Source organism: Pongo abelii, chromosome 2 (assembly GCF_028885655.2).
Source record: "Pongo abelii isolate AG06213 chromosome 2, NHGRI_mPonAbe1-v2.0_pri, whole genome shotgun sequence".
NCBI lineage: Eukaryota > Metazoa > Chordata > Mammalia > Primates > Hominidae > Pongo > Pongo abelii.
In genome coordinates, this window is record NC_085928.1 from 115,393,259 (window position 1) to 115,406,106 (window position 12,848).

Sequence of the window (12,848 nt, forward strand, 5' to 3'; positions counted from 1 at the left end):
CCAGTCAGTCCAGCCTGTATGAGCAAGGTCATGTCAGAAATGGGGGACACTTTGGTAGGCAGGGCTGGTAGGCCCAGGAGAGCCCAAGAGGTAACCTGTGTCTAGGCAGCTGGGTCTGTGTTGCTGTCTGGCTCCCAAGGAATCTCTCACTGGCCACATCTGTGGAACCTGCCTCTAGCCACAGGGTCCTCTGAGGGACCTATCCCCTGTCTGGTCACAGTAATTGGTCTAAGGAGTCACCAAGAGGTTTTTCAAAAATTGAAGCTGAATGAAAGAACTTCTTTTTGTGTCCAGTAATAAGAAGTGGCCCCAAAGGCTGCCATCAGCCATGTTCCCTGCCATGTGTGGAGAACAAGGCAGAGAGAATCAGACACACAGAGGGAGAGATGGTGTCTATGCAACTCCATAGTTCTGGTTCCTGAGGTCCCAGAGTTGCCTTCATTCTTACAGCAACTACTTCTAGTAAATCTTGCTTTGGGGCTGAAGGGTCTGAAAGAGATACAGATTTGTTGGCAACCTGGTCTAGTTGAACCTTCCCTGATGTCTGAGAGGCCTAGGCAGGCCAGCCTTCTCAGGTCACTTCCACAAAAAAGAATATGGGAGCTGGGCACCTAGGCACTGGAGGCTAGAGCTGGGTGTGGCTCTGCTGCATAACAGCTGCAATACCACCCGCTTTCCCCAAATAAGGCACAGCCCACTCCAAAAGCACTTTCAGACCCCGTCTCCCTGAACTTCATGGCATCTCTGAGGGGGCACCTAGGCTAAGGATGTAGAACCCACATGTCACAGTTATCAGCCAGAGGAAAGTAGGCACAACAGGCTATGAGCCACTACCCCGAAAGGACAAGTTTGAGCCAGAAGGGAGGGGTAAGGCACTCAAGGAGCTTCCTGGAGGAGCACAGGTCTCCTCTAAGGAAAGCAGGGAGAAGCACCATTTCAGAACCAGGAAAGAACCTTCTTACCAGTCGGCTAACCACAAGAATTTTTTTAAGATGGAGGCTTGGATTTTCGGGCTCCCTTGTCTCTAGTGCCTTAATCAAATTTCTAACGTGATTGGCAGCCTGCAGGGACAAAACAGAGAATGTCAATATGCAAGGTGCAAGGTCAGAGTTGGGCCATGGTTCTCAACCCTGGCTGCATAGTAGCATCAGCTGGGAGATTTAAAAATGCCCATGACCAGGTACAACCCGCCCCCGGAAATTCAGATTTAAGTGAATTGGAGTGGCCCAGGCATCAGAATTACTTCAAAGGCCTATAAGTGGAGCTCCTGGGGACATTATTCACCCACAGCTGGCACTGCCCCTCTGTTCCTGAATTTGTTTTTTTTTCTTTTTTTTTTTTTGACTGCTCCTTATGGAGCAGGGCTAACCCACAGAGTAGCCCTGTTCCTGAGTTTGTGAAGACAAGATGCCTTTTCAGACCCACCCAGGCAGAGCCAGGAGCTAGCCCTCACTGTGTCCACAGTGAAGCCTGCCAGGCCAGCAGCAAACTAACTGTGCTGGCCCAGAAGCCTCTGCTCCATTTTGACATGAGTCAAATGTAAGTCAGTATAACTATTCAAACTTTCCGAACTTTCCTGTCCAACACACGAAAGGTCAGAAACGTTAGGCAATTGGTCTGAGGTCACCCAGCCACCTAGGTCACTGACAGATTCCAAAGCTTAGGTTCTTTCCCACTCCCCACCCAGGAGTAAGGAATTCTTAGTTCCCAGCTGCAGAGAAGTGCCAAAAGCAAAACCAAGGATGGTGTGGGTCCACTCTGTTCAGTAAGTATGAACAAAATTAGAACTGGGTAGCCAGCCCAGGGTCGGGTCCCAAGGTTTGAAGTGGGAGTAAAGAAGGGGCTAATGCTAAATCTCAGCTAAGTGCTAATGCTAAATCTCAGTTAGCCAAATGCTAAGTCTGCCCCTGGGATTAACTTTCAGGCCAGGCCCCAGGAAGGCCTGCTTAGGGATCTAGAGTCACAGGGAGCTGAGGATAGTCCTATTCTCTTATTCCTACCCAGAGATGAAAAGGGCTGGGGCCTTTTTCTCCTAAATACAGACTCTCCCCTCTACCTCACCCCATCCCACAAAATCCACAATCCCAGAGCTGTGCAGAAGGAACCAGAAGCTTCCCCTTCCCACCATGACCCCTTAGAGACTCTTGGTTTGCCATGCTCTCCATAGAGGCAACATATTTCACTCATCTAAAAGGCAATGCTTTGGCTAAAAACAAACCTTTTTGAAAATGAGAACCTGTCTGGGTATTGAGGTTTCACTAAGAATTCTAGGTGTTTCTGACTGCATTTGAGGGCTATTTTTGGTTTCTTTGGAAAACTACAAGACTTACGAGCATGTTTGGGGCCCAGTATTACCTGGCCAATGCCTGAGCAGTTCCAACTATCCCCTAAAAAAAAAGGCATTTCCTGAATTCAGAAATACTACCATGACTTCTACTATCAGTTAACATTGATGGAATTACTGTAGTGTTTCAGGGACTGTTCCAAATTCTCCCACTTCTTATCACATTTAGTCCTGTGTGGAATGCTGTCTATTTTACAAACAGGAAGCCTGAGGCTTATCCAGGTGGGGACACCTGCCCAGGCTTCCACAGATAGCACATGGCAGAGCCTAGCATCAATCTCACTGCCTGATGCTGCCTTACTCCCAAGCTACACAACCCAAAGAGTCAAACCAGAGCAGGCCTCCTTGGCAGCGAGTATAGGGGTGGGGTAGGAAAGAGGAAGCTGAGATCCAGGGGCTCCCTACAAGGGCTTTGGGTCAGGTGCACAGGTTATGAAGGGTTCCTCCTTGACTCTGTTTCAAGGATCACCTTCTGAGTCTTCAAAGAACTTACTGTGGTCATGTTTCCTTCTCTTGCAAGCTCATGCACAGTTAGAATTTGGCAGGCATCAATATTGCTCTCATCTTTTTCTAGGATTCTGAAGGAAGAAGAGGAGGCACATGAATTGAGAGTATCGATAGGCAAGGCTGGGATGGTGTGTTGGCAACTTCTGATTGTCTTTGAATATCTATTCTCCCCTCTTCTTTTAATAATAGAACTCCCGAATTAGCCAGGCACAAGCTGCTCAGAATAAAGACATTTCCCAGCCTCTCTTTGCAGCTTATATTTGGCCGTGTGACAAAGGTCTGACCTACAGGATAGAAGTGCAAGTGAGGGGTGTGCTGTCCAGTTGTGCCCTACCAGCATGCCTTCCCTTTCCGCCCTTTCCTCCTGCCTACCCTCTGGAATGTGGACCACGTGAGCATTATCCTAGGAATAGCAGAGCAACAAGACAGAGGGGCCTGGGACTCCCCAGAGTTAAGCTGTCAACCCAGCCCTGAGCCACCACCAACTTTACCTGGAGGAGAAATAACCTTTTTTGTTATTTAAGTTGTGTATCTGAGGGTATCTTTGCCAGAGAAACTTATTCATAACCCAACCAACCAGACATAACCATGGTGCCAGAGACTGGAGGTGGCCAGAAAGGCACTTGGGGGGCAGTCACTGCAAGATGGAAAAGGAACCTGGGTTTCAATTTTGTACCATTGTGAAGCTATAGCTTCTGACCATACTATGAGGTTTTCAATATTCTATTTCTTTATAGAAAGATTCTTTCCCATTTTTCAGCCTGTCAGGGAATGACTTTCTGCTTAATAGCATGTTAGTCTAATTCACATACTAAACTCCGACATGATTAGGCACAATCAGCACTGAAAAAGTTCTAACCATTTCTGATACTACTGAAAGCACTGTAAACCTCATACATGTGAGAATTAACAAAAACTGCAACATACTTTGAAATAACTTATAGACCAAAGAATAATCAAACAGATATTAGAAAATTCTTGGCGCCAAATGATATGGAAAAATATTACATATCCAAATGTGTAGACTGTGCAAAAATGGTACCTCGAGGGACACCCACAGACTTCAATGCTTATATTCCAAAGTAAAATTGAGAATGGTTGAGACAGGCATCCAACTCAAGAGTCAGAAAACAGGCCAGGCACGGTAGCTTACACCTGTAATCCTAGCATTTTGTGATGCTGAGGTGGGAGGATTGCTTAAGGCCAGGAGTTCAAGACCAGCCTGGCAACACAGTGAGATTCCATCTCTATCAATTAAAAATTAAAAAATAAAACTAAAAACTAAAAATTTTAAAAAGTTAGAATACAATAGCAAAATACCTTGGAAGAAAGCAGTTGGTAGGAAATAAAAAAGTTAAGAACAGAAATTAGGCTGAGTATGGTGGCTCATACCCATAACCCCAGCACTTTTGGAAGCCGAGGCAAGAAGATCATTTGAGCCCAGGAGTTTGACACCTGCTTGGGCAACATAAAAAAAAATAGCTTATAAAAAAAATAGCTGGGTATGGTGGTGCTTGCCTGTAGTCCTAGCTTCTCAAGAGGCTGAGGTGGGAGGATCACTTGAGCCCAGGGGTTCGAGGCTGCAGTGAACTATGATTATGCCACTTCACTCCAGCCTAGGCAACAAAGCAAGACATTCCCCCCCCAAAAAGTGGGGGGCAGAAATTAATAAATTAGAATACACAAAGAATATAATATAGAATTTATAATCAAAATTTCTATTTTATTAGAATATAATAGAAAGAAGCTACAAAACTCAAAGCTGGTTCTTTAAAAAGACTAATAAGAGAGGCAAACTTTTAATATTAATGAAGAAAAGTAAGAAAGAAAAAATATATTAGGGATGAAAACAGAAACACATCTTTATAGAGCAGAGTTTTAAAAATCAGTGAGGGAATTCTATGAATCCCACTAACTGGGAAAGCTTCCATGAGGGAACACGCTGGGGCACTGGATTCAATCTGTTGGCCCCAAACACTGTCTCCCTGCACATGGGCACAGCAGGGCCAGGGCCAGGGAGGCCACAAACACCCACATATAGCTTCAGCCAGGTGCTTCCAGGTGAGTTGCTGGCCTGAGGCCTAGCCTCCAAAGCAAGCTCCTACCAAGGCCAGGTTTACACTGTGAGAGAGAGAAGCTGAGGTGCACACAGGCATTACATGTGTGGCGCCTGTGGGCTGGGCAGGGTAGAGATATGTTTGATTTGCTACCAGCACCTCTCTATAAGATTCAAGTTCCAGTCATCAGCGGAGGAATTAGGATTCTTCCCTAGGGAAGGAAGAGGTTTGATTATATGCTTTTTTTTTTTTAGACCTGTGCTATATATTTCCCTATAATTCAGTTACAAGTCATAGTGATAACTCATGGGCCATTAACTCCTTCTGGGAAAAAAGTGAAGATGACACATTTTAGAATGATTGTGATAAAAATAAAGTGTTAGAGTTTATTTTTATTTTATTTTATTTATCTATTTTTTTGAGACAGGGTCTCATTCTGTTGCCCAGGCTGGAGCACAGTGACACAATCACAGCTCACTGCAGCTTCAACCTTCCTGAGCTCAAGTGGTTCTCCTGCTTTAGCCTCCTTAGTAGCTGGGACTTCAGGTGCACACCACCATGCCCAGCTGATTTTATTTATTATTTTCTTTAGAGACAAGGTCTCACTATGTTGCCGAGGCTGGTCTTGAACTTCTGGGCTCAAGCAATCCTCCTGCCTCGGCCTCCCAAAATGTTGGGATTACAGGCATGAGCCACTGCGCCCATTAGAGTTTAAAGAGATAATTTTTTTTCCGGTTCCCCAAAAGCCTTGCATCAAATATCCTCCCCAAAGCGGTTGTCATTTCTCTTCACAATGCTTCCAGATCACTCTACACTTGGTGTCTGGTTTCTACATGCCCAATAACTCCTGAAATCTGCTCTCTGGTTTATGTACCCAGCCTGCTGCTAAAACACTTCTCTCAAAGTCACCAGTGACTTTTTTCCCCTAAAGTTTTTATTAAGGTATACTATACTCATAGTTTTAAAAAAAAACTTAATAATGCAATATATTCTAGTCTCATTCTCCTGCCAGTTTTCATAGCAACTGCTTTCTACCCTGTAACTCTTGCTTTAGTTCTTTTGATGTCCTTCCCTGTCTCTTCTAAACAATAAGCCTTTACCCTGTTTCTTGATTTGGCCACCATAGGCCACAGCTCCTAGCCTCACGTTATCATGTGTATTTCGTTTGCTTGCACCCATCCCTGCTCTCTTCCTCATCCCAACTTGGCCATAGCACAATTCCCAGTTCCTCTATGGGCGATATTTACCTTTCTGTCTTGTTCTCCTGCCTCCCCAGCTTATAAGATGGTAAATACGTGTTAGCACTCTTGACTTGGAAAGAAAGGAAGCTGCCCATTTGTGCAGTAGCTTACCTGTGTCCCATTTCTACTGTCTGCTCCCAGTCCTGCCGAGCTAAGAACAGCCGCATCTTCAGGACGAGGGCTGGCAGGAAGCTCCCTGAAGTCACAGTGATCTGGTTCACCACCTCCAGGGCCTCTGAGTAGTTCTGCTGCATCATGAAGTACATTGCCTGTTGGGAGCCGGACAGAAGAGCCTACATGAAGGGAGTGCCCATGAAGGGAGTTTGTTGGAGAGGGGTTGTCTCAGTGTCTCCATGGAAACAGGAACAGAACCTGACACATGGGCACTGTGGGTCCTCTCAGCTGGGCCAGTAGCCCCTCAAAGTACCCGGGAGAAGGAGTGACATATCCAGGTTTACAACAGTCTTGGCTTCTCGGACAGGATGAGCAGGGACTTTGGGGAGACAGCTAAGCCTCAAGCTTGGAAAACTTAGCAGGCCTGAGATAGGGTAAGGCCATGTGAGGTCACCCTGAAGGGGAGAGGTGAGGTCACTGGGTGCTTTCCAGTTCCATAAATTTTCCGTTCATTTCCCATTCACTTTTCTGTATTTCATCACTGAAATTGCTCGCCAAGGCCCAGTTTAGCAATTCTGAGTCAGTTAGGGTTTTCTGGCAACTACTTCTATAGCAAGGTTGTGGAGTTTTTTTTTGTTGTTGTTCTGTCAAGGCCTATTGGGCTGTGGTCATGGCCTCTGCAGGCCAACACCAGCCACCAGGTTCTCCTCAAAGAGTCATGACACAGGTGCCCTAAGGGCCAGGGGGCAATGCTTCTAAAAGACTTGAAATTGGACTCTGAAAGGACAGCTTCCCTTAGACCTACAGTAACCCCCATTAAGAGACTTGTCATTAAAAACAAGAGGATTATTCTGTATAATGAAGATTTATGTATAAATGTGTTCATTGAAGCACTTTAAGTGCATAACCGGAAACAATCTCAATATCCAAACAATAGGGGACTGGGTTGGTAAATTACATTATGCTCATACAGTAGAAGACTAGCTTTACATCCATGTTCAAACTGACATTTTAAATATTACACAAAGAAAATATTACATGAAGAAAAACAAACTAAATGACAATATGCCCTAGGGTGAAAGCTATATTGTAGACCAACACTGTCTCCCACCCCACAGTGACTGCTGTGTGTGACTCACCCCCCTACCATCCAGGAGAGTTGGTGGCTGATGGCTCTCCATGGAGTCTCCCTCCAGGGATCACCCATGGTTGAAGGGAGCTGCTTTGTCCCAGGTCACACCTGTCCCTGGGGCAGCCCACCTCCAGTGTCAAGGCACTAATGGGGAGCTCACTGAAGGGGCATCCCGGCTCCAGAGTTCCCCAAAGAGTTGGCTGTGGCCTTTGCTGTGACTATTCACAGCCTGCCTTCTCTTTCCACAGGTGCTGGCCCCAAGGATGCTCTGTGATAAGCTGGCTCACAATAATCTCCATTGCTTTCTGCCAGCCAGAAAACCAACCTAATACACACCCTGGACCCAAGTATAGAAAGAAGTCTAGAAGACATTGCCCTAAAATACTAATATTTGTCTTGGAGCGGTAAGACTAAGCCTGCCATTTTAATTCATCTGTTGACTTTTTTTAGGCTTCTGTTTTCTTAAATAAGTACGTATTCTTTTATAATAAAAATATACACAAACAGAAGAAAATACGAGGACATGTTTTCTCTCAAAGATTAATTCCATGAGGTTCACAAGAGAAAAAAGAAACTTAAGATCAGAAAATACAGAACATATAAAATATATACCTCCCTTCTCTTACGGCACACTAAATGAATTTAACAGGTAGAAAGAGGTGAAATGGGAAGGTCAAAATAAAAGAAGAAAGGGAGAAGGGCACTGAGTGAAACTAACACAGAGGCAGAGAGAAAGCCTGAGAGGGTCAAGGAAGGACAGACCTTAAGAAAGTGACCCTGAGAAGACCCCCATGCAAATGAAACAGAAACTCAGATCAAGCAGGAAGAAATCTGAGAAGCAGAGTGGACCTTGGACTGCTGTGTAACCCTGGGTTGGTTGCTGAACCTCTCTGGGCCTCTGCTCTTTATCTACGAGATGAGGCATCTGGAGACTGAGGGTTTGGCCTGGGGGTACCTGGTGGGTCTCTGGTTCCAGTGGCCTGGCCAGGAATACTTCCACCTCTCCCTTTTCCACTGCCCACCTTTCCCATCATCCCCAGCACATCTTTGGTGTCCTGAATTCCTTGTTCCAGGTACTCAATGGCTTTCTTCGCAGTGTGGGGCTTGTCTGAGGTGAGGTCCACCCAGCCTCTGAGCACATAGGCCTGGGATGAGAACAAGATGAAAGATGAAGTCCTTGGTCCTGCACAGCCTCAACCCAGCTTGCACATGATCCACACTTTGCCACCCAAAACCCTGAGGCCCTGCCAGGCACAGCCCCGTGCAGATCCCAGGGCAGCCAGCTCTCTCTCATGGCCAGGACTCCCATTGTTGCTTTGTCTGGAAATGCCCTGGACAGCACCCCTCCCAATCCCAACCAAACCCCTTCACCTGATGTCCATTACCACTACTTACAACTCAGCCTCAGAGGCCCCTGCTTAGGAGACCTCCCTCCCTGTACCCCTACAGCTCTCCATGACCCTTACTGAGGCTCACTCACCTATCCTGTCATTGCCTGTTTACACTGGGGTCAGGAGCCAACATGGGGGCCTACGCACGGCCACTCTTGATCTCTCCACTCCTTAGGCCAGCACAAGGCCTGGCCCTGCATAGGAAGCCAAGGAATGCCCTCTGAGTGGGTGAGCTGGAGCCATTCTGAGCTCGTGGACCTCGCTGGTTCCATGTTAGCCTTCACCCAGCCTCTCCAGGCAGATGGGGAGGGCCAGGCCTGGGAAGCAGACTTAGAAGAGCCCTGCCCTAAAGCACCCCTCTTGATGGCCTAGATCAGTATTTCTCTATTGTAGCTCTATTTCTCTTTTTCTGTTATCTATCCTAAGGAGTCTCTTTAGATACTGTTTTCTAATCAATCCCTCCCCTTCCAAGAAATGTTAATGCCTCAGATATACCATATCTGTGTATTGTGTACTGTATATACATCTGTGTTTTATACATAAACAGTAAGTTTTTTTCACCCCCTCCCCCAGGGACCATGTCTACACCCTTGAAAATTGGTGTCAGCCCTGCTGAGAAGGCATGGTCTAGACTGAGGCTTCAAATTCCATATTAGTGCAGATATACAGTATATGGGCTGCACTGCATGAGCCACCATTCAGTTCCAGCAGAGCACTACAGGGAGGGAATGGCCCAGTGTGGCCAGCTCATCTGGGTCTTCAAAAGAACCAGTAAGTCTGGACCAGCCTGGGCAACATGGCAAGACCCAGTCTCTACAAAAAATGTAAAAACTAGCTGGGCGTGCTGGCACACACCTATGGTCCCAGCTACTTGGGGGGCTGAGGTGGATTACTTGTGCCTAGGAGGTTGAGGCTGCAGTGAGGTCTCAAAAAAAAAATTTCTTAAGAATATGGTGCAAGCCATAGAAAATCTATCTAAAGATCAGACTCTGTGTACAAATGCCAATGTATAACCTCTGCTAAGCCCAGAGACAACATGCCTGCGGCAACTGTGAGACCCGGTGTTTTGTCAGCCTGGGTGTGGCTCTCCCCCAGTTTCAGGGCCCTTTGTGGGAATGAGGGCCACCCTGCTATTATGTGTTTGGATGCTGCTTTCTTCGCCTGTTCTCCCCATGGTGTGGTGAGTACCTCTCTGAAGCCTCTAGAGATCTTCAGCATGCGGTCAATGTACTCTTTGGCCTTGTCATGGCGGCCTATGAGCCAGAGGAAGAGGCCAGCATAGTACAGTGCAGTTCCACTGACTGTCTTGCGTATTTCCTTCAGGCTGTACTCAAGCTCCTGAATTGCTTCTCGGTCTGTAAATCCAAGAGCAAAGGAAGAGGGAGAGTTAGGATGTGGAAGTCTGCCTGGTTCTGCATGGGCCACCGAGGGCCCAGGGAACTACCTCGGGGTCTCCCTCAGACACTGTGGATTTCCTTCAACATATGCAGCACACCACATGCAGCCCAAGGCCTGGAAACCAGCAGTACCTGCCCTTGAGATGCCCCGGCCTGGACTCAGGTGTGCTGTCTGAGACTATCTTCTCTTCTCTGTGCCCAGCAGTGTGCTGAGCAGGCAGACCAAACCAAAATCCTTAGCCTCAGGCCCACAAATTATTGTGAGTAGGGAAATAGTAGTCTGTAGTCTCTCTTGGACCCTCTCCCTGACTCTAGAAATGTGGAGATTAGGGGTAGAATTATATATATTGGCTTGGTTTTTCTGACAAGATCTTGGCAAAGAAGAAGGATGTTTCCCCAACTCTTGGGATCTGGAGCACGGGCCCCTCCCACTGTCATGGGCTCTGCCTGCTTCCACTCACTTGGGCCCAGGCCTCCAGGGGGAGAGGAGCAGCAGCCACTTCTCACTGGTTAACAGCATCTGCACAGCCACCAGGGCACATACCTCCTTTGGCAGCCCTTGAGGGGCTGTGTATCTCTGGGGCAGGGCTTTCTTTCCCCTGGTGGGCCAGGCCTGGTTGAGCATGGTGGCACTCACCAATGATTTCACATCTTTTGTGAGCATAAATGAGGGCCATGGTGGAGCACAGGGACACGTCTGGGTGATGCCTGATGCTTTCCAGGTCACTGATGGCATCCTGGATGTGCTCTGCAAAGACAGTCCACATAGTTATACTCTCAAGCTCCAGGACTAGAGGACATGAGACTCTGTAGCTGACCCAACAGCTCAGCACTACCTGCTGGACTAACTGGTCTGAAAGGTCCCCAGTGACCCAAGTTCCCTGAAGACTGGGGCTCTTTGAAAGAGTTGCTGGTAACATGGTCCAGGCTGTTAGGGGCTGGAAATCTTGGACTGGAAATGTGTACCTGTGAGTACTTGTGGGGATATGTGTGAGGCTGCAATTATTAGCTGCGTCAGTTCTGAAGAAGGACCTCAGGCAGGGCATTCCCAGCTACTGCTCAAGAGCTAATGATTACATTTATCCCTCCATGTCCTCAGACATTGGCCATGGGCTATTCGGCCAGTCCTCAGCCCAGGACTACCTTCTGAATGTCAGCCCATCTGCACCTGCATGGGTCCCACTCCTCTCCCTGTACCTGTACCATACCCACCTGTCCTCACACCTACCTCTTCCTCCTCTTTTGCTTGCATTACCAGTTCTCAGCTTCCAGGCCTGGAATTACTTCAAGAATCATGCAGCTATCTCTCCAACCACTCATTTTACAGAGAGGGAACCCGAGGTGCAGAGCAGGGATAGTGAGCGCTCTGAGGTCCCAAAAGTCAACTAGATATGGATTACGTAGGCCTCTGTGGATTCCCGTGGGAATCCAGCCACTGAGTGTGAAACTGTTTTTATGGGACCATAACTAGGACAGAAGGAGGCATCCAGGTGGAGCCAGAGTGTTAGGGCCGGGCTAGTGCCTGGGGTCACAAGACCAACACTGCCAAGTCCTTACCTTCTTTGAGGACTCCATAGGCTTTAAAGAACTTCAACACAGGGTCATTGCTGAATTTTTCCAGGCCCACAGCTGCAGCCTGCTGCACATGGTGGAAGTACTTTTCCTGGCTATAGTAAATGATCTCAGCCTGTATGAAGGAAGACATAGCTGCAATAGCCCAGTCCCTTCTCTGTCTCTGTTCTGTCCCAGATGGGATGAGACCTGCTCCCTTCCCTATCCCCTGCTCCTCCTCAGTTCTGCAAAGGGAAGAAAAAGAGGAAACATTCAGGCCTCATCCTGTCCTCTAACAGCCCTGGGAGCAGCTCCATACAGTTTTCCCAGGAAAGAGTTTGGAGATGTTTGTTTGACCAACAGATTCTGGTTCAACTATGATGGGGAATTCAACCGAGGCTTTGTCTTAGGAAGGGAACAAGGGTGGAAAAATGAGGACAAATAATAATAAAAATTATACCAATTGTAGTTACAAGTTATTGTGGGCTTCATATCCACTATCCTGTGCATGGTCCTCTCAGTATCTTTCACATCTAAGGAAGCTTAAGCCCATGGAAACTACAGCTTGACAAAGGGGCTGAGATTTTAAAGCTAAGTTTCACTTCCCCTAAGGTTTGTGGGTGCTAGGTTGGGAACAGATGTGGTTGGATTGTAAACATCCTCATGGGCCATATGAAAGAGCCCAGACACCATCCTAAGGGTAGCAGAAAGCAGAATGGTTTTAAGGCGAGGGATGTTTTCAGATGTACATTTTTGCAACAACCACTCTGGCTGCTTTTGCATGTGGGGGGTGTGTGCCGTGGTGGCAGCAGGGACTACTAATGCTGAAGAGAGCCAGAGCAGAGAAACCAGATGGGAGGGAGGCTGTTGCAGGCGCTCAGGGGGAGAGATGGTGCTGGTTCTGGGCTAGAAGATAAAAAGATAAAAAGAAAACACAGGAGACATCAAGAAGCTGGCATTTCTTGTAGACAGGATTAGAAGATGAGTATAGGGAAGAGGTATGAGTCAAGGCTAGGAGATTAAATGGTGAACCCATCAACTGGGGTGGGAGGTGCAGGCGAGAGTGAGCTGGGTGGAAGAAGAAGGGATGATGACAAGAAGTGATAATGATAGT

At 47.2% G+C, this 12,848-nt stretch overlaps 1 protein-coding gene across 18 annotated transcripts in view; it reads right to left on the reverse strand.

Moving 5' to 3' along the window:
• Positions 1–12,848, reverse strand: part of TTC21A (tetratricopeptide repeat domain 21A) — a 31,107-nt gene that overhangs the window by 17,840 nt on the left and 419 nt on the right. For 13 of the 18 annotated variants that reach the window (XM_024244283.3, XM_063722123.1, XM_063722126.1 and 10 more), the window contains exons 2-8: positions 11,741–11,870; positions 10,821–10,931; positions 9,975–10,141; positions 8,418–8,540; positions 6,261–6,418; positions 2,838–2,922; positions 963–1,061 (exon numbers count right to left, since the gene is read on the reverse strand). In XM_024244283.3, the coding sequence (XP_024100051.2) occupies positions 963–1,061; positions 2,838–2,922; positions 6,261–6,418; positions 8,418–8,540; positions 9,975–10,141; positions 10,821–10,931; positions 11,741–11,870 (873 nt within the window). Of the gene's footprint in view, positions 1–962; positions 1,062–2,837; positions 2,923–6,260; positions 6,419–8,350; positions 8,541–9,974; positions 10,142–10,820; positions 10,932–11,740; positions 11,871–12,848 lie in introns of those variants that run through there. The other 5 variants (XM_024244284.3, XM_063722122.1, XM_063722129.1 and 2 more) reach the window with 3 other exon arrangements.